This window comes from Cryptomeria japonica, chromosome 6, assembly GCF_030272615.1.
Source record: "Cryptomeria japonica chromosome 6, Sugi_1.0, whole genome shotgun sequence".
Classification (NCBI taxonomy): Eukaryota; Viridiplantae; Streptophyta; class Pinopsida; order Cupressales; family Cupressaceae; genus Cryptomeria; species Cryptomeria japonica.
Genome location: NC_081410.1, coordinates 400,499,255 through 400,526,690, shown reverse-complemented (window position 1 = coordinate 400,526,690; position 27,436 = coordinate 400,499,255). Strand labels below are relative to the sequence as shown.

The 27,436-nt window shown below is 37.6% G+C and overlaps 1 protein-coding gene across 1 annotated transcript in view; it reads left to right on the top strand.

Moving 5' to 3' along the window:
* LOC131065826 (uncharacterized) overlaps positions 1-27,084 on the top strand; it is a 130,160-nt gene extending 103,076 nt beyond the window's left edge. The window contains exons 5-6 of the mRNA XM_058000464.2: positions 26,428-26,550; positions 26,659-27,084. Coding sequence (XP_057856447.2) covers positions 26,428-26,550; positions 26,659-26,730 — 195 coding nt within the window. The 3' untranslated portion in view covers positions 26,731-27,084. The remainder of the gene's footprint in view (positions 1-26,427; positions 26,551-26,658) is intronic.
* Positions 27,085-27,436: the final 352 nt, after the last annotated feature.

Genomic DNA, 27,436 nt, shown 5'->3' with positions numbered 1-27,436 from the left:
TGGATAAAATTGATAGTGCAACTCCTATTGAACCTAGCCCTCAAGACTTCCAAGTCGTGGATCCCTTGAGGTCATGGATTTTGAGCACTCATGGGCAAATCATTCTCTACCTCATGGAATTTTTATTTCCATCCACACTTGCAAATTTTTGACATCCATTCTTCATCCACCTAGGTCCGATTGATCCCTGGAGTGCTCTACTTGCTTGAGAGTTCATCATTCTTAAACTTGTCTCATGACTGAGCTTATGGGTTGCATTGTGAATCACCTCTCATGAAGATCATGACTCCTATCTAACACTTAAGCACTAAAGCTAAGTGAGCACTTAAACTAGCCTCTTGGGAGACCTGATTGTTGCCTAATCACTCAAGATTCCTAAGACCCACTCCACCTTGGACTAGAAAAACCAAACCCTTTCATATGCAAATGCTAAAGACTTGAACCATTGCCAAGTTTGACGACTAAGCTAAAACAACTATGCTACCAAGCAAAAAGTGGGGTCCCCATTTGCAATGGGGTGATGTGTGAAAACGTCACAACAGGTTGTAGTGGGTGTGTGCATTGGTGAAGTATCTTTAAACACTATATTTCATTTGTGATCTAGTTGTACCAAGGGAGCCATACATGTTTAATCAGCTAAGATCACCTTCACTGATCTGGTCCATTGTAAGCAAGGACCACACGAGAAGGTTATTGACTTCATCTCTCGATACTAGTCTCTTTACTTCCAAATCCCTTATGCCCTGCTTGATTATGACATCCAGAGGGTGTTCATGGGTAATTTGCAGCCAACATTAAGGAAGAAGGTTCTTATGATGAAGTATCCTTCCTTTCTTCATCTATGTATTGCATTGTGTTATTATCAACAGACTTTGACACAGCATGGGGCTACCACCTCAATCCTCTCGTCTTGATATTCATGGAGCTACGTCTTCCTCTAGGAGATCTAAGAAAAACAAAGCAATAGCTAATGTTATAGCAATACCTCAAGCAATTGAAAAAAGCACATTGGGGTCTCGACACATTTGGATCTTCACTAACTTATCTGAGTGTGCTTCAAAAGCTATTGAAAGACGATTTGATCACTCCCCCAGAAATAAGACCACTTTGTGACAACAAACCATATCCTAGTTGGTATGATGCTCAAAATTTTTGCCAATACCACTAAGTCCCTGGTCATGATACCGAGCATTGTGTGCGTCTTTGTCATGCTATCTAGGACCACATAGACAATGGTGCCATCTTGCTCAATGTTAAAAAGTAGGGTTTAAATAAATTTGTTGCCAAACCCAACAATCAATTGTAGATTAACATTGATCCCTTTCTAGCATATTCCTCTAATTTTATAACTAAGCCCTTTTCTATTGCGAGACCAAATGATTTTAAGTACGTTAATATGGTCACGATAACTCCTATTTCCTATCCAGGTTGCAAGGTGAATCTTCCTAACATATAATTCACATCAAACGACTTGCCCTTTACTAGAGAGCACACTCCATTGTACATCCCTGATCAAATCAACCAAAATGTCGTCACCGGTGTTATGGTTGATACTGCTAGCAAAGTTATTGTCATAACAGAGGAGACACTCTTCATTAATGGTCTTTAAAGGGAAAAATATGAGGAGTCAAAGGCCACTATTCATGCTCATGATGGCCTTTCATTATCTCTTCTTGGTTATATTTCTTTGTCGGTCTTTGTAGGACCTAAGACTATGTCTATCACAATTGTTGTGATTTCGGAGTCTGATCTATTTAGAGTTAAGCTAGGCATTCATTGGTTAGTTTCCATTAATGCGGTCTCTTCGATAGTCCACAAATGTCTAAAGTTTCCTCATGAGGGCATTGTTGACACTGTCTAGGTAATTGGATATAAGCCGCTAGTGTCACAGGGGTGCTTTTCTCTTGATCACTTCTGGCTACTCTAGTAGGGCCCATGTTGTCCTGTGGTGACTTTTTATTTAAGGCTTGCTATAGATAGATACAAGACTAGAGGCTTTGCACCTAATTTCGTTCTTCCTTCTCCTCCTATAACTCACTCTTTAGTCTACTATGTTGCAACATGCTCCATCCTCTGTTCCTTCTTCTTTGGGGGCTAAGGACAAGCATACTCCCTCGAGTAGACCTCCCCATTCTTCTAATGCTTCATAACCTCTAGTGGTGCCTCCTGTTCCTTTGACTGTGCCTAACACAGGAAAAGGAAAGGCACCCATGTTGTCTAAGTCTAAACTCTAAGTCTTCCAATTTCTAGTTCTTCCAATAGTCCCTCATCCTACTTTGTATGGCAAGGAAAAGCATTCTTTTGAGGCTGGTCCTCCATGCATAGCTCTAATGCCTCAATCCTTGAGGGATCCTTTTGTTCCTTCCCCTACTCCCAAGGTAGAAAGAGGAAAGGTGCCTATGGTTGCAGCTAAGGTCTTTGCTTCTATAACACCTCTTGTTCCATCCATAGAGCCTATACTTCCCTTGGCAATGGCTATGAAGAGAACTTCACCCATGAACAAGATGCTTCAAAGTCTTCGTAGGTATCTGTTTATAGTCCCCTTCTCTGTTGGAACCAACTTGTGCATGATCATAAGCGTCATTGACATTTGATAGCCCATGAACATGATTCCACGCAGAAGACTATGGACAAGTCTCCCGCTTTGGCTTCTAAGTTTGCGCCTATTCTTGTTTTAGTTTTTGCTTCGGTTTCTATCTATGCTTTTGTTGCTTTCGTCTCACTTTTGGTTCCTTTGGGCGATTTCGATGAACCTCACCCCAAAAGATGCAGGTGTTCAATGTTCCCTCCTTGTAACCACCCCTTATAATTTCTTTGCCTAATATTCCTCCTTTTGCATAGCCCATAGACATGATTCATATGAAGGTTGTTTCTACTGCAACTCTTGCTGCTCCTCCCACCTCTTAGCGGGCTCCTCATCCTAACTTTCCCAGGGTCCTTCAATTTGCCACAGTTGATGGGAAGGCTTCGCATCAACTGCCTAAGCACAAGTTCGAGTAGGGCCTTGTTCTCGAGTTCCGCCGCAAGAAGTTTACTCCACCTGCTCTTCCATTTGATAACCTATCTTCTTTAGTTCTTGTAGTTGAGGAGGCTCCTCCTTCTTTGAAGTTCATCATTGCTCTTTTCTAGGAGGTCAACATTGAGGCTCTTGTTGCTCCACAACCTACATTTGAGTCCCCACACTTCTCCCTTGAGAAGTGTGTGTTTGACTCTTTGGAGGACATTTTGATAGTTTCAGCAATCTTTGCAATATCTTTGACACTTGATTCGCAAGAGATATGGTATGAAAATGTTGAGGAAGCTTCATCCTTGGCTCTTGCTGCAAATGAGACGCCTAGAACTGCATTAGCCATTGTTCCTCTACGAGCTCAGCCTCCTTCACTCTATAATCAAGATTGGGAGGAAAAACAATGATTTGTTGGAGGTTATTGACTAGTGTGGTACTCTTCATGTCTTTAAAATAGAGTTTGCTTGATTGTTTGTGTTCCCTCTTACTTGCTTGTATTTGCTTGTGCTCTCTCCTGGAGAACCCAAGATACCTGTTAGGGGTAGATAATGTATGAATAATATTGGTAAGTGTGTTATGTTATGTTTATGTTTATGTTGTCGTCGAGAGGTTCCCAGGTAGTTGGGAGTTGGTGACGGTTGGCAACTTGACCAACCGTCGGGTCTTTATATTGTTTGGTTGGAACCTCGGAAGGGAAAAAAAGAGGATGTATGGACATTTCTGGACACTGGAATAAAGATATAATTCTTCTGGTCTAATTAGTATCATTGTCATTTATGTTGTGATGTATGCTTGTTCTGTTACATGAATATTTGGTACGTGTGGGAAATACTGTGTTATCTATTTATTCACCAACCATACATTTAGGACTAAACATTTTGGCGCCATTGCTGGGGAACGAACCCGGGTCACCCGCGTGACAGGCGAGAATACTCACCACTATACTACAATACCCTCATAGGTACTTGGATAGAGGGGAGAAAATCTATCGTAAATTCCTCTATTTGTCTCCTCATTCTTATTTGTCATGTATTGATATGCTTTTCAACATTCAAGGACGACACAAAGCATTGGGTCATTTAGGCCTCTTCCATGTTGACCCAAATTTTTTGTTTCGTTTTCATGTGTTCTTTCTTGCTATTCCTTGCAGATATGATAATGATTCATACACTGTCTATATACAAATACTTACATGATTTGAATCATACTAACCTTGAATACCTGGATCCCCCTGTGTTCTTTTATGTATTTTTGTTGATATGGGTTTTTATGTATTATCTTTTGCCACGTAACATTCCATGAATACATCTCATTATGAATGACTCTTGCTCCTTTGCGTAGCACAAATCATTCTAAGGGGGGCTATCATCTTTATCATACTTCTATCCTTATATCTTAGAAATATGTCTAAATTGAAATGTCTTATTGCATAATTGTCATCTAGGATGGGGGCAACCTACCAAACTTTGTCTTTATATGTCTGTGTCTTTTTTTTGATTGACCTGCAAAGCAATTTGCATTAGTCACGGGGTAATTAGATTGTCGTATGGTCTCTAACATAATACAACTTGCTAGCCATACTTATCTGTGTTTTATGTCTAAACAATTTTTGATGTCTATTTTTCGCTTTTTCACCTAGCGTGTTTGTCTATAGTTAACATGTTTATGGTGATTCTACAGTGTAATGTCATATTTTATGCAGGATTGACATGGGTCTCTTCCCTGGGGGAAACTCCACATAGATAGAAGACTTTGCATCCTATGTAAAACACTCTCAAACCTTTTCTCTCTACCTTAGCTCGCACATCTTCTAGAACATATATGCCCATTAAAGTGGGGGCAAAATGTCGCTTTCCCTTGTCAAATTAAATACAATAATGCAACATCACCCTTTATCTAATCCAAAATGTTACTAATTAGCATGTCTGATTTCCTGACCATTGGTTCTGGTTTTTGCCTGGATGAATGCATCATGCAAAGACATCCACATGACATGCTTGCGTCCCACAAAAATCCGCAACTGTACTAACCATTGAGACAATACACTTGCCACATTTTGGTAGTGTATCTTTTTGAGCTTGCTATTTTGGTTTCAAACATTCCATTTTGCCTCCAATTCACTCATTCAATCTCATTCCCTCACATTCTCACTTGCTTTCTACTTCATACCACCATTACTCTGCAATCCATTCTCACATGACAATGCTTTGAAGCTCCATTGTTGTTGCATCAAGATCATTTATTGAAGCTTTGGAGATTGTTGTTGCTTGTGGCATTTGCAGGTTGTTTGTCTTCTCTTGTTGAAGGAGTAGTAACCTTTGAAACTTTCTTGGCATATTGTCCTATTTTATATTCAATAAGCATATTGTTTATGCATTTATTTCATTGCATGTCTTTTATTTGTCTATCTGTCATCTATCTTGGTTGTCTGTGGAGGTGGAAACACCAAAACTTGGGTTTGAGTACAACAAGCCCCTATACAACCACCTTCAACATTTTCTTTGGTCTTGTGTGTGTGGATTTTGAAGGGAGATTGTTGTGTGAGAACTCTTGTCATTTCCTAGCCATCTTGGTAACCTTCCTTCCTTCTCTATTTGTTATTTCATTTGGTTTTAAAGTAATATATATTTACCGTCATTTTTTGTCTTGTTGTACATTTGCATTTCTAGACCTATACCATCGCCTTACCATATACAGTTTTGTTTTTTGTCTATATGGGATGATAGTGCATTGTGCTAATGTCCTTGATGGAGAGTTAGTTAAAGTGTCTGGAAGACCTCTGTTGCTTGCACTGCTTGTTTTTCAAGTTCCTCACAATTTAATTCTATCCTATACTCATGATACAAACAAAAATGCATAACATATCTTTAAATTTAATAATTAATAGGATAGACTTGAAGGTTGTGATTGCCTTGAGTTCTCGAGTAATTATTATCCTTCATAGTAGTTCACTTTTCCAACCTTATACTTTATTTTTTCCACTCACTTCTTTGATACCTAGTCTCCCTTTCATTAGGAATCATCAACAACTTTTTGCACCCTATAGGTTGGCAAGATCAATTCTCTAATACCATAGTTCTTACCCTTAGTTAAAATATTCATATAAAATGCTTAGATCTAAAATACCTAGCAAAAATATTTTGGCAATAGAACACAAAATAGCAAAAACATGACATTCGTACAACACATATAATAGATTTGCACATCGAATATTGGTTGGAACTAAATATATGTAATGTCCCCTTTTCCGCTCTAGTTTGTTTTGGGGACTGTTGGCCAATCCCGAGACCCGTTGGTCAGTCAGAGGCAGAATTTGGGTTTCCTATTTTTCTAGGAGGATGTTTTTGCAATTTTGGTGGTTTGCATGTTGGAGTTTTACAGTTTTGATTCTGGATTCCTTCTGGGTTTTCAAAAAGCTTCGCAATGATGGTACATGCATAGCAATCAGTGGAGTTTGGTATACTTATTATCTTTAGTAAGTGGGGGGCGAGGATAGCATATTTTTGGAGGTTTTTCTGGGTTTTTAGAAAGCTATGCGATGGTGTGACATGCAATTGAATCTGAGGACTTCTCCGGACTTACTACTTTTAGTAAGTTGCGACAACTACTCAAAATGTGGTAAAAATCACTTTAGAGACACTTGCTATTTTTAGCAGTATGCTATTTATATTAAGTACTATTTTTGGCAAGTTTCAATGGTCTAGTTCAAAGGTTATTTTTGGCAGTGCAGTTTTCAGTACTTTTAGCCTTCAGTTCACTATGGCAGTTGTTCAGCACATAGGAAAGGTATTTTTAATATATTTTAATGCCCCTTGGCCTAGGTGTGTGACTTATGTATTTTTGGTTATGACTTAAGGGGACGACTTGAGGTGATAAGGTATTATTTTAAGTTATAAGGTTTGGGTGCCTAAGTTGTTTTTTCACTTAATGCATTTTATATTATTATTGGACCTCCTTAAGTGGTACGCCCCTCCTTATGCGCTCATGAAATGTTTTATAAAGTGAAATATCAGTTAAGGCATGATAGACGCCTTAGGAAGAAATAAGTTAATTTTTGTGATATATTTCACTTATTCATCTTGGACGCCCCATTATATTTTATTGACATTTTTATAAAGTATATTTGCTACCTTATGAAGGTCGACTTGGGAAGAAAGGGGAAAAGAAATGCAAATTTCAAATTAATGCAAAATGATCCTGCATTTGCGTTTGGCATCCATTTGGGGGGAATGTGAATTTGAATTTGGAGGCACCAAGGTTATAAATAAAAGTGGTGTGCTCTTGTTTTGGTATCCATGAATATTTTGTAACTAAGTGTTGTTGAATTTGTGTCAGACTTGTGCTTCGAAGTTGAGAGCTTTCTAGCCTTGTGACAGTTTCGTGCTTGAGAGATAGCACCTAGCTGATTGGAGAGACTATTTCTCATTCAGAGGGATAGATTGAGTTGATTGAAGATGGATTTCGTTGATGTATTTTCAGTTTTCTGAATTTTAGAGTGTTTTTCATGTTGTTGGTTAGTCCATGGCTGTAGTAGTTAATCATTCATATCTCGCTGCCTGATCATTTGATTGTTTTGGGTAATGGCTCGTTGGATTTCCCTTTGCTAGGCTCCCCTCCTTGTTGAGTTTCGGATTTTATAGCCAAGGACCTGATTTTTAATGCTGATCGCCTCTCTCTAGGCAGGTCGTACCATGCTGCAATGACATTGGGAAGTGTGCACAAAATTTTAAGGGTTGTTTGGCTTAGTTCGTTGATTGGTACTTGGGCATCCTTATCTTAACTCTCCCTTGCCACTGATTTGGAGCCATTCAGAGGTGTTTTGATGGAGATATGGACTTCATAGTGTTGCTGGTCTGATTTTTGGTGATGCTGATATGCTATATCCGATTTGGTAAATTGTTCATTTTGGTTTGTGATTTTCAGTTTCTTGTTGTAGCTTCTTGGATCACCTTCTTATATCTATTGGAGATTGGAGCTTTATTGTATTGACAGTATCTTGTAGAGTTGCTCATTGTAAGGCTGTGTTCAATAGTACTGGAACAGTCCATTTCATTCTGCATTTTACTTTCTTGTATTGCCCACTGCATAAGTGGAAGAAGCTAGCTTCGCTGCCTATCTCTATTTCATATTGTAATCCTGTCCTCCCACTAAATAAGTGGTCAAGTGATAGTCTTGTCATAGAGGCTGGTTTCGCCACCTATTTCTATTTTATATTGTACTCTTGTCCTCTCGCTGAATAAGTTGTTGAGTGATAGTTTTGTTATTTCTAGTCCTCTCGCTGAAAAGTGGTTGAGTTATTATCATTTGCTTAATTCAGTCCTCCTGCTGAACAAGTGGTTGAGTGATTGCTTTACTTTCAGAATTTCCTTTTAGCGCAAGTTTTGATTATCCTAACCTTAATGGGTGAACATTGTTGTGTTAAAAATCTGAAAAAATTAAGGAGGATATTACAATATTTCATTCAAATGTTTCATTCGAGTACATAATGATGTCAAATGATTACAAAGATATTCTAGGAATGTCTAAAATGCTAAAATATCCAATTCCTCATCGATAAGTGATTGGAAATCTATTGCACTTTGTTTCCGGACAACTAGGCCGCCACCAACATGATGTAGGGGCACTTTTGTCCGAAGCTCCCCGACACTAGATATTCTTACGATCATCTTGCGGGTGGACTCAATTTGCCCATTTTCGAAGATTGTTGAAGTCCTCTTGAAGTGCAAGTGTTACCTCTATATGAAGCTACCTTACAAAAACCAAATGGTTTTTGTCCTTTGATCTCCAAATCCAAGGGTTTTCATTCCTATATCCAATAGCTAAACATGAGTGCCTGAACTAGGGTTGGGGTTTGTTGATGAGCTGATAAAAGATGCAAATTGGTGAAATTACCTACCTTAAATTAGAGTTTGAAGGCCTACTCTGGTCCCTCATGTGTTGAGGTCCGTTTGAGAGTTTCTTGCCATTTTACAATCGAATTTGGCCCCAATAATGGGATCCTTGGTTGGCCTTGGCAATTAGTGAATTCCTTTGTTTAAACAATAGTGTTCCATGAAAGAGCATTCTAGAAGGAAGGGTCTAGGGAAACACATACTAGGATGAGTAGAAAATAATCTCAAGGTTCAATGTCAGAGTTTGAGAATTTGTGTCCAAAGGATGCAATATTGTAGGGGTCCAAGGATTTGCATGCTTGAGAGATGGAATGGCAAGAGTGATTGGGGAAACAAAAGTTAGGATGCTTCTCTAATGTTTTTCCATTTGGTATGATGTCATTGAGTTCTCCAAATGTCCAAAGTTGGAGTATGGGGAATGGGATGCAAGGATACCAAGGTGTGAGGGGATGCGAAGGTTTGGTGGTTTGCACAAGTAGAGTGGTGGTGGAGCAGGGATTGGGCTTCAGAGGTACTTGATGTAGGAGGGGATAGTATCAGGCTTTAAAAATGTCAGATGCAAGGAGGGTGGGAAATGAAAGGAAGGCATGACAATATGAGAAAGTCTGATATACCACCCAAGGTTGGGAAGTGACTTGGACATCCTTATATGAAGGATCAAGGGCATTCCCTTTGGTCATTGAAATGGAATGTGTAGAATTCCACCAAGTGCATGATTTTGGTATTTTCAAGTTGCCTAAGGGCTCCCCTCAAAACTGTGGCGGAGGTGGTGTGTCTAGGAAATATGGTAGAGGTGATGCATCTAAGGAATATGGTGGAGGTGAAAGCTTCCATTGAGGCCTTGACTATAGCTACAAACTTTGAATTGTTGGTTATGATTGGTGCAAGGGGTTTGGGATTGAAGGAGGTGCTAATGGTCAAGCTAGATTTATTGTTTCCTATTATGCATGGCTTGATGTATGGTATGTCTTTTCCTATTGATAGTTTGTCTACTCAACATAAGGTCTTGTCACATATAAGGGATGTCAGAATTTTGTATTACCACTTGATTATGGTTATCTATGGGTCCCATGTCATAAAATGGATAGTTTACATTGTTGTGTGACAATGGTGACCTCATTCCTTGTGGCCTTATCTCTTTGACGGTGGTTTATAAGTTTTTTTGGTGTTTGTATCTATCCAAAATGTATGGGCAATTTGTTTGGATTGTTTGGGATGGTGAAATGGTATGATTGATGTGGCTTTGATAGCCCTCTGTATACTCATCACATAGAGCTAGTATTTGGTTTTTGTATATCTATTTCTTAATATAATGGGAGTAGACCCTACCCACTTGTTGATGTGTTTTTTAGGACACCTTGAACACAAAATAAAATACTAAGTATTCTATCCTCTCTTGAACAAAGAAACCTCATAAGCTAATGAATGTGATCAAATGAGATGACTTCAAGGTTTACAATGCGAATAGTCGACTTTATGTTGTGGATAGACTCAGTGATGTATGATGTGATGATGTTGGAATCACAAGGGGACTTACATGTTGTGCTCGCACATCCCACCCCATCTCTGCGATGGGGGACCCCTGTTTTGTTTAATCTGCCCGATAGGAGAGAAGAAGGTTTGTGTTTGATGCAAAGTTCGGCCAAGCTAGTTCTTTTAAACGTTTTCAAAATCGCCTGATATACCCGAAAAAGACGTTAAGAAATTCACCTAAGTCGTGCATCTTGGCCATTTTGGCTGAAAACCCTAAATCGCACGATCAACTTCAAAATGCCGAAAAATCCAAGAGTCTAGGTTCGCAATTTTGCTTCAATGGCCGAAAATGGAAAAGGAAATCGCTAATTTCCTCTCATTTGCCCGAAAATTTCAAAATTCCTCCCTCTCAAAGTCGTGAAAATACCCGACTTTCCTCAATAAGCCTAAAAAAAATAGAACAAAGCCTAAAAAAAATAGAACAAAGTTAAAATTGCGATATAAGCTAATATGCCGAAAAACTCCAAGGATTCCAAATTCGCGCATTTTAGCTTATTTGAGCAAAAATGAACAAAAGACCAAAACTCGTAAAATAACCTCTAGGGCCGAAAAACACAAAGGCCATTTGACCCGAAAGTAGAATGAAGAGAAAATCGGCTAATATGCCAAAAATAACAAAGGTAGACATTTTGAAGCAACTTAAACTCGCAAATTCCCCTTAGCTGAAATAGAACAAGGCAAAATCGCGCAAATTCTCAAAGTAGTTTTAAAGGCCAAAAAATTAAAAAGCATCTAAAGCCAAAGTTGCACGAAGTCGGCTTGGAAGCCGAAATTACCAAGTGCAAGCTCACAAAAAGCATTAGTAGGCCGAAAAAGAGGAAAATAAAAAAAAAACTCGCCAAATCTCCTACTATGCCGAAAAGATAAACAAAGGATCCAAATCTCGCAAAATGGTTTAAGAGCCCGAAAAATTGATGTGTGAAATTGTGTAAGTTGAAGAGTTCATTTGGCTGAAGATCAAAGAAGTTTTACATCTCGTAAAATACTTTAGAAAGCCGAAAATTGTCAGGTTTTCTAAATCGTGAGTCATCTAAGACAGGCCGAAATTCACGCAACTCCTCATTTGGGCCGAAAACAAAGAACAAAAATCGCACAAAGCCAAAGACCGAAAAGGCAATAAGGTAAAATCGCACAAAAAAAAGGAAATGCCCTAAGTTTGGAATGCATATCAAATTCGCACTTTTTGTTCAAAACCCCAAGGTTTGCATGAAAGCGCGAGGGAGTTAAAATTCGTCGATTTTGTTTAAAACATGAAGTTCGCACTTTTTAGCCAAAGGTGAAAGATTTAAATCGCACATTTTAGGTGTAGGGCTGAGTTTTAATTTAAACAAAAGGGAACTTTTTTCACAAAGTCTCACATTTTCACCTTATAATGCCGAAATTTCACCTAATAGAGAAAGGCATCCGAAACGAAAATCACGCCATTCATTCATGAAATTCGAAATCTTGCAGAAGGCCACTACGGCCCGAAATTCGCAATGAGTAAACATTGTGATTTTAAATAAACCTTGAATTTCACCTATTTCGCCCAAAGTGATGAAAGGAGAAGGCTTAAATTTGAAATCTCGCAGTTCACCTCTCAGGCCTAAATTTCGTCTAATTTGGAGAGCGAATCAAGACGAAGGATCGGAGTTCACGTTAAAATAGAAACATTTAAAAGATACATCTCACAAAGAGCATCTCAAGCCCGAACTTCGTAGGACAAGGCCCGACGTCGTTTAAAATTTAATATTTGTCAAGTTAATTTAATTAATTTTTCAAATTGATTGATTAAAGGTGAAATTGATTGTTCGCAGGAAAATGACATCAAGAAGAGCTGGGAGAAAGCCTGAAACAAGACGTGATCACGACCAATGCCGGAAGAAGAAGATGCAAGAACTCGATGCAGGAACGCGAGCTCAAAACCAAGCATTCAGAAGCGTGCCGCTGGACGACAAGTTGAAGTCCACTACCAAGACCAAAGACTGAAGAACATTTAGAATGCTACCGAAGTATGCATTCTCAAGAAATACACAGTTGGATTAATTCCAGAAATTCAGTTTTAAAAACTGAAATTGTTTTAATGTAAAACTGCTTGTTGGCCCCACTCAAGATATTTTAAAACAGAGGGGACACAGGTCAGTTATGTCCAACTACCGGATAGACCCAAATTGAAGCCAAACAGTTGTCAGTAGTTGAGATAGTGGTTGAGAGGATAACTGAAAATTGAGTGGGCATGGGTTAAAGCTGCTAGCTCCTGGAAGGCAGGTTGTAGCCCTTGGATGCAGTCAATCCTGGCCATCGGTTCATATTGTAAAATCTATAAAAGGCAGAGGCCTTTCTTTTGTAAAGGGTTAGATTGTTAGATAGTTAGACTCTAGTTAGGCTATTAGATTTCAGTTTTCAGATTAGTAGTAGAGTGTGTTGCAGAAATTGTTGTAATAGGCAGCTGAAATCAATATATAGACATTGATTTGGTGTTTATCATTTTGTTTTCATCCTGTTTGCATGGTTTCTTTCATCATTTTAGATAGATCTTTATTTTAGGTGTGCAAGTATTTGATGGATTCAGGCTCATGTCATTGAGGATATACTGATTGTGTATCCTTTTGTACGGTTAACCTGAGCATTTGAATCATGCTTAGTTCAATTGCAGGTGCCCATCTGAGCTGTGCCAGAATTGGGTGCTTAGCCATGCTCCTACAGTCTGAAAATCTTCCAAGTCCCCTTGAAGATTGCACCGTTCCTGCGAGGTTGTGAGCTATTCTGGCCAAGCAGAGATTGGTTATGTTGAATCCGTCTACCTGCATACCAGTCTTGTTAGTTTAGGTCTCCTATCCCTTCCCCTTTGATTTTTATTTCGCAGTTTGAGAATCGCAGCAGACTAGCTTGTTGCAAAACGTAAGTCCCCTTGTGCTTTCAACAAAACACATCGACTGTTGAGTTATCCCACAGTCTAGAACTGACAATCGAAACCTTAAGGTCGTCCCCATTGATCAATAAAAAATAGCACTAGGGATTTCCTTATCTCAAGAGAGGATAGGATACTCGGCAAGATCATTTTATTATGCGTTGGCCGGATGGAGTTTGCAGCGATGCGACTTTAGCCATGTCAACATTACGTTTTATGAACACTGCTGGAACGTGGAATCTATACTAACTTGCTTGGAAAATAAAAGATAAAAGGAGATGAGGGCTAAGGGAAGTCTATGCTACTACTAAGAACAATGATGATAATGGATGATGCTTTGATAGACAAATTCCTTCAAATCAAGCCTTGCTTCGTCATGATGACAACAATTGCACAAAACTGATGCAATCTTCTAAGGAAATGGAAGATTTTCACATTGCGAATACATCATCTAAATATCCGATGCTAGCACAACTTGAACAAGCATCCACAATCAAACTTAGCACAATAATTAGGCTCAGGCTAACTTTACACTGTAGCTTACAATCAACAAACCACAAAAAGTTTGAACCAAGGGATTCATCACATATCATTGCATTCTCCATTAAGATCAATGAACTTCAACTAAATTTGAGAAGTAATAAGAAACCATGTAAATTGTAGAAATAACACAAAGATCCACCATAACTTCAATGAAATCAAGTATTTATTTCAACAAGTCTTGGCAACAATCTCTAGCTTCCTCTTATTCTATTGTTAATGGCTATCTAATTGTTTGACTACTAACTATTAACCTTTACAAATGAGAAAGCTGAGGCTTATATAGACATCCCAATTACAATTGAATGGCCCAAATTGATTTGAAATCAATGGTCGAGATTACATGATAAACCCTAATTAGGGTTAGTTATTACTAACTTGCTTCAACCAATGAAATAATTACAATATTGTGGACACATGTCCTTCTTTGAATGTGGACCAATGAGAGGTGAGGTTAGGTATGTTGAACAAACTTCAATGTAGTGCCATGTGTCACTTGCTCCACCATGAGATGAATCAAGTTCAATGTACTTGGACGTGTTGACATGGAGTAACTTGATTTGTTGAATGATGACTAGGATTGCACCTCAGCTTACACCATGTAGATCATCACAAAGAAGTGTTTGTGATTGAGCAATATCTCTTGATACTCAACATTATCCAATTGCTCAATGTGATGATGAGAATAGTGGGACATATTCCCAAATTTTATCATCTAGATGATAAAGCATCTAACTTTGCTTGACTTATTATTTTTCCTTGATCATATTTCACTTTTCCATCTTCTTGCTTGGGAATTTTGTTCTTGTTCTCTCCTTGACGCATTTCAATCCTTGATTCTAGAATTCACTTTGAATATTCTTGACCTTGACCTTAGGATCTTGGATTTACAAAGGAAAATTCAAGATTATTGCACCATTTCCTTCATCATTGTAATGTCTTCTTCACTTGCATAATTGAGATGTCCTACTTTTCACCATTCAAGCCCTTTGCATTGCTTATTGATCTTTCTTTCACATGTTTTTTCTCTCTCTCCTCATGTTGAAATTGTGATGCATCATTGAAGTAACCTCTATCATGATGTTGTGCAAACCTTTCTCTCCATGCACAACTCCTTCATGCATATGGATCTTGAATGTCTTGACCTTCACCTCCCCTTTTGTTGTTGTTAGTGAGTCCTCTTCATTGCATTGTTAAGTCTTGCATCATGCTATGGTGTTCCTTTGTTGTGGCATAAGTTGCATTCTCTTGGATATGTGGATGTTGTCTTTCATTAGTGATGAATTCCTCCTCTTTTGCCATCGTTGCTTATAAACCTCAATTTCTTCTTTGCCTCAATGCTCAGCCTCTTTCTTGTCTTGTGATACATCTTTAGTCAGAATTCCTTGACAAGAACGGAATTGCAATGATATGATGGATTGGCATCCTCCTTGGGTGTGATTGCAAGTAGAATGTGCAATTGTGCCCTCTTCTCTTGACAAACTTATTCTTTGTAGTTTCAATATTTTCATGGCCTTAGGCAGGATTACAAAGCAATGAAGGAATTATGCCCTTTTCCCTTTGACCTAGGCAATATATGATTGCATTATTGAGAAAGAGACTGCATGACTTGAAGGGCAGAATTGCAAGGGGTGGGAAGAATCCCACTATGCTTGGGTAGGATTGCAGGACTCCTATGCAATTGCGCTCCCTTGTTTCCTTAGCAAACTTTCACTTTGCACTTTCAATGTTGTCAACAGTCTTGGGTGGGGTTGCAAGGGTATGCTGCAATAGCGCCCATCTCCTTAGTAGATTTCACTTTGGCGAGATTGCAGCATAGTGCAATATTTTGAAGTGCAAAGCTCTTGGTATTCTTGCATGCTGCATCCTCTTTCTCTTCTAGCTTTGATTTTCTTTCCTCCCTTCCCTATATCAGACCTGCAAAACAAACAAATATTGAATCAAACACATGTAAAATGAATGAAAATACCATCAATCCTTTCACAACTCCCATCATTCAAACCCTTGCAATCCTATAAATGAAAGTTCAGGCTTGGAAACATCAGCTTTGCAGGTCTGATTCACACCTAACAGGTATGGAAATGACAACTTAAATTAGGAAATCAGTCCCCAAACTTGCCCTACATCTGCCCCAATTCACCTTAAGTCTGCTCCTCCTAAATTTGTATCTGATTTCTGCTCTTCATCTGATTGGAATTCACTTTGGATCTGCTCAAATTCGCACCTTTTCCTTCCTTTTCAACTTTCAGATTGCGCTTGAAGATGATGCAGGTCTGAAAGCTGATTAAGATGCTGGTAAAATTGGCTCCCATCTGACACAGTTCATACCCTAGGTCTGCCTCTGATTTCACCTTGATTTGCTGGAAAATTCACTTTAGATTTGGATCTGCTTTTATTCTTACTTTTCACAAATTCACACTTCTTTAAGGCTTTAATTCTGACCTTTAATGGACATTAATCTCAAATCTGCTAAAATTCATCCTGCTCTGCCTTATTTCGCATTTGAAATTGATTTGAATGAATACAAAATGATGTATTTTCATCCCCTCTATATATTCTTCCAAGTTAGGGTCGCATCTCCTCACTATAAGGCCAACTTGGTGCTTAAAACATGTTTGATTTTGAAATGCCAAGTTGGCTGCCCTAGATCATTAATTTGCCTCAAAAAAATTAAATTTCCCCTCTCACGTAAAGGCCAACCTAGACCTTCTCCTTGGACGGGTTTTGGAAGGGTGCAAGGATATGTTGTGGGCACATTTAAGGAGTCCTTAAGGACTTGTTTGAGTGCTAATTGAAGGTGGATCAGGACAAGGGATCTAGGCATATATTGGAGGTGTTGAAGGACAACTTAACATGCCCAATTGGATAAGGTAAGGTAGGTTTAGGGGCTGCCTAAGGACAAATGCCTAGGCACATTCACATAGTGTCCAAGGACAATGAGGCTTGGTGTAAGGCTGGTTTGAGATAGTCCCAAGGACAAGAGCAAAACACCTAGGTGCACATTAGGAGATGCCATGGACAAGGGCAAAAAACACCTTAGGTGCAATTCCATGGTATAAAGGAACTAAACCATAGGAGGCGATTAGAGGGATGAAAGGACAAAGAATGGATACGTTGGATGAGGCTAAGGAATGATCAAAATGTGGTGGGCACATCCTATAGGTGTTCATGGACAAATTGATGGGGAGTGCATGTGAAGGGAACACAAGGAGAAGGACTGATGTGCAACTTCAAGTGTTCAAGGTGATCTAGGCCTTGAGTGCATTTTCATAGGGTGCATGGACAATTCAAGGTTGAGTGCATCCTAGGAGGTGGCAGGGAAAAATCACAAGGTCCACTTTCACATGCCAAAGGACCTCAAACCAAGTCAATATGAGGAGCACATTTTAGACTATGACAGGGACAAATCACTTAAATTGCTAGGTGCATATTGGAGACCAATTAGGGACAATGGAAAGCACAATTTAGACACTAAAAGGGACAAGCAAAGGGCGGGGTTCCATGCCAACCAAGGACAAAAATATGAATGTTAGGTGCAAATTAGAGGTCCCCAAGGACTAGGACTTGAAGAGTCATAGGTGCATCCTTATGCTGGTCAAGGACTAAGATAAATTCCTTAGGACACAAATACAAGGTGTCTAGGGGCGAAATTTGATATATGCTCAAGCTAATTAAGGACATTGTAGCGCATTTGAAAGATGAATAGGGACTAAGTGAAGGTGGCCTTGAAAGGTATGAAAGTATTTTTTCCAAGCGCAAGTCAAAGTCATCCAAGAGCTAGGGCACAATTTCAAGGTATGTGGGGACACAATTCAAGGTGGGATTGAGGGGGGTCCATGGACTAGGGACAAAATAATGCAAGTTGGCCGCAATTCCTCACCAAAGAAGGACAAACAAGTAAAGTGAATACTTAACATAGGAAATTTCCCAAATGTGCTAAGGATAAAATTAAATAATTTTAGCATTTCATAATTGATCCTTAGGCATTAATTTCCATACCCTAGACAAGGATTTTGAAAAGTTTTCCTTATTCCTTGATCCTATCAAGGTCAGAAAACCCAACCTTGACAAGGAATTCCCCCTTGTCTAAGCATCACATCCTTGCATCTTTCAACCTTAATCAACATTTTCAAAACACCATTCACCTTGACAACTTTCCTAACAACTTTGCAACCCTAACAACCTATGACAACATTTGACAAGTTTTACAACCTCGAGCAATTTGTCCTCAATTCTCAATCTTGATGCCTGCACATGAATTTTGGACTCATATTTGGGACTCAAATCATGACTCACCCCATTAACAAGACACATCCTTCTTATAAGCAAAGGTTAAAACCCATGATCATTGCCAAGCTAGGACAACTAAACCTAACACACCTAAGATGGAAAGCAAAAAGCGGGGGTCCCCATTTGCAATGGGGCGATGTGTGAAAACGTCACAACACCACTCTTTAACAAAAAAAAGAAAGATGAAAACTTGCTGCAAGGTAGTCCCACTTCCTTTCTATTTTCCTCTACTACTTTTGGATTTGGTCATTGCTTTGGAGGCTTCCAGCACAACATGAAACATATGCTTTTTGTTTTTAGTGGATTGGGTGACTTCTTTTTTCATCCATGAAAACTATTAGGGAATTTTGAGACCTAGAGATTTAGGAAGCTCTAGAACTTCTTGGACATCTTGGGTCTCTTGTATTCATGGTGTGTCTGGTGGCCGCAAAAGGGTTAGAAATGCTGATTTGTGAAGTGAGGAACCCAACATTCTAGTAAACTCAAAAAACACAATTTTAACATGCATTTCCTAATTTTTTCATAGAAAATTCATTCTAGTATTCTCTTAGTAGGAGGGACAGGCTTACCCAATTAGGAATGGTGCTCGAGAGATCCTTCTTTTTTCAAACATTGGAAACCATGGCTTCACAAACATGGCAAACTTCATAGACCAGGGTCATCCTTAGAATACCTAATCCTTTATTGCTTGGAGTTGAAGTTTGCCATGAAGTAACCCTGGAGTAATGTCGACTGATCTTAGCATTGTAGGTCTTCTTTCATTATTGTATTGGATGCTTGATTGGTTCCTATTTGATCTCTTATTATCATTGTTATACGTATTGTATTTGATTCCATTTTTTGATGGTTCGTCGTAGTGCATCACAAAAAAATTATATTACATCTTTTTTCATTTTGTTATGAACCATTGAATGTGGGAACATATTGTGCACCAAACTTGTTTCTTGACTTTTATTTTGTTTGAAAGATGTTATTTTAGTGATAGCACAAACCCTTCATTAATTTTCTTTGCGTAGGATTTCATTTCTTAGATCTAATCGTTGTATTTCAACAATTAATCTATTCTCAGTCTAAATTCATGTTCCACTAATATTCAGTTGGATAAATGGTAAATTTATGGCTATATCAATATTGAAGTCTGTCTACAAACTATCATATTTGCATTTCATCCAGTGGATTTGACAATAGGTTGTGAGCTAAATTACAAGATGTCTAGAAGTATATCTCATTGGTTCATCTTCTTTTTATGTAATCTTATACAACTGAGCACAAATTTCATGAAATCTCCCCACTCCCAATAATTTTAAATTCCTCATGAAATGCTTCTTTTACTTATTCCTATTTCTTCATTTGCTCATCTAAAGCAAAACACTAATCTAAAACAACTCCTTTTAGGATAGTAGAGAAATTCATTGATCTTCATGTAGAATTGGTTTTTAACTTTTTACATTAGTTGCATAGAAAACTTCACATCCTTTGGTGTGTCATTCTAGATCATTGTTCTGTGCTGGGTAGAGCTTTGAAAGATTTATGATTGGTTTGGTAAATTAATTCAATGTGACATAATATTTTGACATTTCACCAAATTGACTTAAAACATTAAACTCTGCTACTTCTTCAGCACTAGTGTACCTGTTTTTCTTATTCTATCCAACTTATGATCTGTAAGTCAAGTTTCAACCTTCTCTAGATGGTCAAATACAATTCATTTCTGCAACTCTTGCATTGGCTACTCTAATCAGAGAGCCCCCATATGATCTTTGTCAGTTTCTCCCTTTTGAGCCTTTTTAACATTTATAAGGAAAGGAATTCCTCCAGGATTTAGTTCCACATATGGCAATTGCCTCTAGACTCTCTTATCAAGTGGTTTTTCTACCAGATGTTTGCATACTCTGCAGTTTGCTCTTTGCTCACCTGAGAAGAAATGTATGGTGAAAGTCCGAAATCTTATTTATCTATCACATGAAGCAGAATAACAACATGAACACATAAATACATATGCATACGTAATGTCTATGTGCTGCTGGGCGATTGGAAAACAGAAGTGAGGTTCTATACACAAAAGGATAATTCATATTCAAGGGATACAAAGTGCAAAAGTCTCCTTGGGCAAAGCTAGACAAGTCAAATGTCTTTTGATTATAACAACTAACTACTTAGATATGCCTTAAAGTTTCCTTGATGAGATTCTATGAGAGTTATATACGAATGGTGGGGAAAGACAGAAGCGTTCTGTGCAGCTCTCTCGATTATTTTTATTGTATTAAGGTAGAGTGTGTCAATGGAGATTATATGTTGGGTATGTTCAAGAAGATTTTGTAAACAAATTTTGAATACAATATATTTAGACTTCAACCCTAAGTGATCCGGAGACACTATTTTAGGTTGATACTAAAGAATATTCCCTTGGTTTAGGGTGTAGGCCTCCCAAATAATACAACTGCTAGAATTGGGCAATATTCAATATTTCCTAAGGGAGAAAGGGATCATTCCATACCCAATAATTACTTATATAAAGCATATCTGTAGCTAAGGGAAAGATTGAATTGGCTCTAGTAACACTTGGGCAACCACCTTTTTATGCTACAAATGCAACTGAGACAACAAGCACATGCCATAAATGTGTTAGCTTTGGAAAGGTTATGAGATCTCCCTCTAAATCCATATGGAGAGACTATATGTCACATCATAAAAAGCTTGTAATTATTTTATAGATAAGAGTCATTTTGTCAATGGATATCTAATGAATATATTTATTTAAAATTTTAAAGTATGGGCAGCAAGAAGTATTAGTGATGATGTGATAGAATTTTGGTGGAAGATGGGAAAGGGAAGAGCCAAGGAATGCAAATATTAATTTCTTTGTAGCAAGGAATAGGCAGCCTAGAGAAATTAAAGTTAGTGGACATAATTTGTGGGCAAGCCTAATGTGGATGGGAAAATAAATAAAACTACCAGCAAAGCCATTGAAAGAGAGTATGGCATCTATGGCATCTATTTGCTACCACCAAAAGTGGACAGGATAGGACGGGAGTATGATGTGTGCTAGGTATGAACATCACTTAGCATAAATTATAGATGAGTCTCATGGGAGGAGAGAGGAAAATGAACAGGCCTATCCTCTTGGTTGTCTTTGTAGACAACTAAGATTGTCCTGGCTTAAATAAATAAATATCTTATTTATTTAATTATTTTATCTTAAGCCTTCTATTAATTAAATAGATTTTTATGTATTTAAATTATTTTTTCCCTAAATTAAATAAATATTTTTATTATTTAATTGGTCCCACCTCCTCTATTAATTAAACAAATCTTTATTTATTTAATTAATTCATTAGTTTTTTCTCTCCATGACAAGTGTCATTTATCTTTTAATTCACCTTTAACCACCTCTCTAATATTTTCTTATTTCCTATACCTACCCTCTAATCTGACCATTTATCCCTCCACCTCTTAATCTTAGCCCTCCATTTCTAGGTTTTTCTCTATAAAGGAGGATCCTTTCCCTATCCCTTCATATAATAGCGATCAATCAATCAAGCGTCTACACTTTGGCAAATTATGGAACCACAATCTGTTCTTTATTGAACTCGTGTGCACACATAAAATTTGAGAGCAATCATAATCAATATCAAGCAAGATCAATGAAGATAGAAAATAATGGAGATCAAACCTTAATGAGCATGTGAATGGTATAATCTTTCATATTTGTTGCTTTGCATGTTTTAGGTTCTTCATTGGTGTATGGTGGATTTCATTGTAGAACTAGGGTTTTATGTGGTTGAATCTTATTAGGTTTTACCATATTTTGAATTCCCAATTCCATCATATACAGTCTTCATTGCCTTCTTGGTGTGGTCAATCTACACTTTGAAAGGGGCTTCCATTTTGAGTGGGCTCTATTTGTGTTAGATGAAATGACAAGAAAGGGTGTGGAGCTTAATTGAATCCTACTTATGTATGTTATAAAATGACCCCACTTGTCACTAGGGAAGATGCTTACTGAAAGGTTGCAACTAGTTCCTTTTTGCCAGTTGGTCACTATTTGAGACATGCAATGTTGCTTATGTATGTCTAGTTAATCACTCTATGTATATGTGATGTGTGCCTAAATAGCCATCTTGTGTATACGTGACATATCATTAGTTAGTTGCATTGGGTATATGTGTTGTATGCATTAGCTAATTGCTATGTAAATGAGATGTATGTATGAGCTGGAATCTATGTGGATTTGTATGTTTGTACGTTGATGTTGGCATGGAAGTGACTTTTGACTGGGATGCATTTCTATCTTGCTATTTTAAATGGTTTGAATTGGAAGTGTAAGCTCAAATAATGGTTGTGACTTCAAAGAGAGGTTGTAGATCACATCGTAGATGTGTAGATGAAGTCCCTAGTATGGGTGTGCAAACTACTAAGCCTCTAATTTCTAGAAAGGGATACATAAGCAGGGCCATTATGAATGAACCCTTGAGGAATAGGTCTAGGTCTAGGTCATTGCCTTCTTGGTGTGGTCGATCTACACTTTGAAAGGGGCTTCCATTTTGAGTGGGCTCTATTTGTGTTAGATGAAATGATAAGAAAGGGTGTGGAGCTTAATTGAATCCTACTTATGTATGTTATAAAATGACCCCACTTGTCACTAGGGAAGATGCTTACTGAAAGGTTACAACTAGTTCCTTTTTGCCAATTGGTCACTATTTGAGACATGCAATGTTGCTTATGTGTGTCTAGTTAATCACTCTATGTATATGTGATGTGTGCCTAAATAGCCATCTTGTGTATACGTGACATATCATTAGTTAGTCGCATTGGGTATATGTGTTGTATGCATTAGCTAATTGCTATGTAAATGAGATGTATGTATGAGCTGGAATCTATGTGGATTTGTATGTTTGTACGTTGATGTTGGCATGGAAGTGACTTTTGACTGGAATGCATTTCTATCATACTATTTTAAATGGTTTGAATTGGAAGCGTAAGCTCAAATAATGGTTGTGACTTCAAAGAGAGGTTGTAGATCACATCGTAGATGTGTAGATGAAGTCCCTAGTATGGGTGTGCAAACTACTAAGCCTCTAATTTCTAGAAAGGGATACATAAGCAGGGCCATTATGAATGAACCCTTGAGGAATAGGTCTAGGTCTAGGTCATTGCCTTCTTGGTGTGGTCGATCTACACTTTGAAAGGGGCTTCCATTTTGAGTGGGCTCTATTTGTGTTAGATGAAATGATAAGAAAGGGTGTGGAGCTTAATTGAATCCTACTTATGTATGTTATAAAATGACCCCACTTGTCACTAGGGAAGATGCTTACTGAAAGGTTGCAACTAGTTCCTTTTTGCCAATTGGTCACTATTTGAGACATGCAATGTTGCTTATGTGTGTCTAGTTAATCACTCTATGTATATGTGATGTGTGCCTAAATAGCCATCTTGTGTATACGTGACATATCATTAGTTAGTCGCATTGGGTATATGTGTTGTATGCATTAGCTAATTGCTATGTAAATGAGATGTATGTATGAGCTGGAATCTATGTGGATTTGTATGTTTGTACGTTGATGTTGGCATGGAAGTGACTTTTGACTGGAATGCATTTCTATCATACTATTTTAAATGGTTTGAATTGGAAGCGTAAGCTCAAATAATGGTTGTGACTTCAAAGAGAGGTTGTAGATCACATCGTAGATGTGTAGATGAAGTCCCTAGTATGGGTGTGCAAACTACTAAGCCTCTAATTTCTAGAAAGGGATACATAAGCAGGGCCATTATGAATGAACCCTTGAGGAATAGGTCTAGGTCTAGGTCATTGCCTTCTTGGTGTGGTCGATCTACACTTTGAAAGGGGCTTCCATTTTGAGTGGGCTCTATTTGTGTTAGATGAAATGATAAGAAAGGGTGTGGAGCTTAATTGAATCCTACTTATGTATGTTATAAAATGACCCCACTTGTCACTAGGGAAGATGCTTACTGAAAGGTTGCAACTAGTTCCTTTTTGCCAGTTGGTCACTATTTGAGACATGCAATGTTGCTTATGTGTGTTAGTTAATCACTCTATGTATATGTGATGTGTGCCTAAATAGCCATCTTGTGTATACGTGACATATCATTAGTTAGTCGCATTGTGTATATGTGTTGTATGCATTAGCTAATTGCTATGTAAATGAGATGTATGTATAAGCTGGAATCTATGTGGATTTGTATGTTTGTACGTTGATGTTGGCATGGAAGTGACTTTTGACTGGAATGCATTTCTATCATACTATTTTAAATGGTTTGAATTGGAAGCGTAAGCTCAAATAATGGTTGTGACTTCAAAGAGAGGTTGTAGATCACATCGTAGATGTGTAGATGAAGTCCCTAGTATGGGTGTGCAAACTACTAAGCCTCTAATTTCTAGAAAGGGATACATAAGCAGGGCCATTATGAATGAACCCTTGAGGAATAGGTCTAGGTCTAGGTTTGACCCTGATTTTGGGAGCTTACCATATTTAGTGTGAGTATTTAAGCTTGTGGCATGGTTATGGTTGGTATGATTATGAAGGTAGCACATCTAAGTTGGATACAAGCTGCTTGGTAGATTAAGTTAGTACTTGCCGTGTGATGAAAAGGAAAAATAAAAGAATAGTAGTAACCAGGGGTCATATTACACTACAGGGAAGACATCTATGTAGAGGTTTTCATTTTTTTTTCTAATTTCTCTGACAGACCTTCATAATCACAAGGATTAAAGTTAAATGATGGCCAAACCCATTCATAGACAAGTATCCCTTAATTTATAGTCATTCTCTCATAGAATTCACATTCAATGAGTTGAAACTACAACCTATGTAACCATGTCTAGCAATTTTTATAAAAGATCGTATCTGATCAACTGATTATTAAAGATATGGGGAAGAAGGTAGCATCTAATCAACAAATAATTACATCATAGTGTACGAAATAATACCCCTACACAGATTACTATAGATCATGGGGAAAATATTATATTTGCCCAAAATTTTACAACATTTCCATGATGATAGATAATATTACATATGTGGTTTACTACAGACCCATGTGAGGAGATAATTTCGACCCATATTATAAGAAGCACAAACATGGGGGATAAGATACTTTGGCGATTTTCTATAAAGCATTGATAGAAGATGGTACTCACTAATCATATTACCATGGACTGGGGGGAAGAAGAAAATATCCTACTGGTGGATTTTATAAACTAGGGAAAGAAGTGAAATACTAAAAATAATGATAATGATAATAACAATGATGATGATGCTAATAATTTGAGTAAGAATAATAATGATATGAAAGCAATGGATTGTAGTATCAATCAAAGGTCTTGCAGAACATTGTCTAGTGGTAAGGTGAAACCATTGTCATGAAGGTAACCTGAACCATTGCTGTTGGCATTGCATACCACAGTCATGATAAAATGCCATTTATATGTCTTTTATAAATCCTAGTTGCATTGTTCTCTTCATAGGTTGGCCAAACTTTTATTCAGAGATATTCCATGCTTCAGTCCCAGGATGACCTGGAGCTAAGAAAAACAGAAGATATTATTCAATCCCAATTAGGTGCAATGATGCTATGATGTCCGGATAAAAATGTCACAATTAATAATCATGAGATTTATGCTTTAAGGAATGATGTAAAGGCCTGAAGTTGATTAATGGCCAGAATTTTTCACTTGTTTTTTAAGTGCTTAGGGAAGGCCTTTTGGGGTGCGAACATTTGATCCATTATTATTAGTGATATCTGCTGTAATGTCCTTTGAAGGTCATCAAGTTACAAGGTCAGATTGACTAAAATTTTCGTCGTTCAACTTTTCATTCTTGACCTTTCTTTGAAAACAACAGCAAGGCATAATTTGGCTTTGATTTCAGTTAGAAAAATGTTGAAGTGATGCTGCTGCAGCACTTAGTGCACCAGCAACCGAAGATAGTTGTGAAGCTTAAGGCATGAAAACTATGTTGAAAATATTCTAATTTTTTACTTGTTTCTCATGTATTTTTACTTTCTTTGTCATTTGATCCTCAGTCTGCAGGCCATATTTTCAAATATGTTGCGACTTACTATGATGGAGTTAATAATTTTAGCATATCTTTTATTTATTCTTTTCATTTTAATCAAGTTGCAAAGATTCAATGCTTTGCCTGCTCTATTGGACAACATATATCACCATATATGAACTTGCAGGGTGGCTTTATATTCTGTGTTTAGGGATCCATTACTTTTGGTGTTTTGTCACGTGTGCTTTGCTGCATGTGTAGGTTGCATCCACTGTTTTCTTCCATGGACTAGGTGATTGGCGAGCAGTACAAGCTGTAAAAGTAACTACAGAAAATGCAGATGGGTCTAGGAAAGAATATACTTATACATTTTGCCTAGAAAAGGTGATGGCAGTTGTATTTGTGATAAGATTGCTAGAAAGTCTAAATTTGGATTATGCAATTATATTGTAGATTTGATTAGGTAGATTGACTATTTTTATTGGTATGCAGATACTTCGAGGTCCATACAAGAATATATGGATGGTCGTGGGTGTGAAACTTGGCGACTATGCCAGTGTCTGATCTGTTTTTCCTCAGTTCTCTGTTACCAACTTCTTAAAGACACATCATAGATGAAAGCACATGCATCACGTTATTGTAATTTTATATTTTGTATGAATCCTGTCAAAGGAGTGCTTATAAGAGGAATATGCAGCCTGCAATTTCCTGTCCTTAGCATGCAGAACTGCACTTACAAATTTAGGCATTGGACTTGGAAGGTGCTGGTACATGCACTATGCTTTCTCTTTTCTTGGCATTCATTGAGAATTAAGATAAATTTCTGATTGCGGTTCTTGTAGCTTGAAGTAGAGCTTTGAGAACCTTCTAGTATTGTAGTTGCTCAAGCACCCTGTAAATTAAGATGATTAATTTCAGTAAAAAAAATTGATTGTAACTAGAGTTACATAGTTTTAACATTCTATTCATGCATTGAGAAACAAACATTCATATTCAAATGAAAAAATTATCAATTTACTTTACATTTGATTTTGGGCCTAGGAAGGAAGCCTAAAGTATGAAACTCTACATCCTGTTTTTGTGCTAAAAGATCATATTGTTTTTTATTAAAGGTAAAGAAGGATTTGAAGAGACCCCAAAACCATTTACAAAAGGTTGTCTAAGAGGATAAGCACAACCAACCAACAACAAACTACTCCACTACAATGAAACAAGTTTTGAAGGGACCCCAAAATCCTTTACGATACATTGTCTAACAAGATAAGCACAA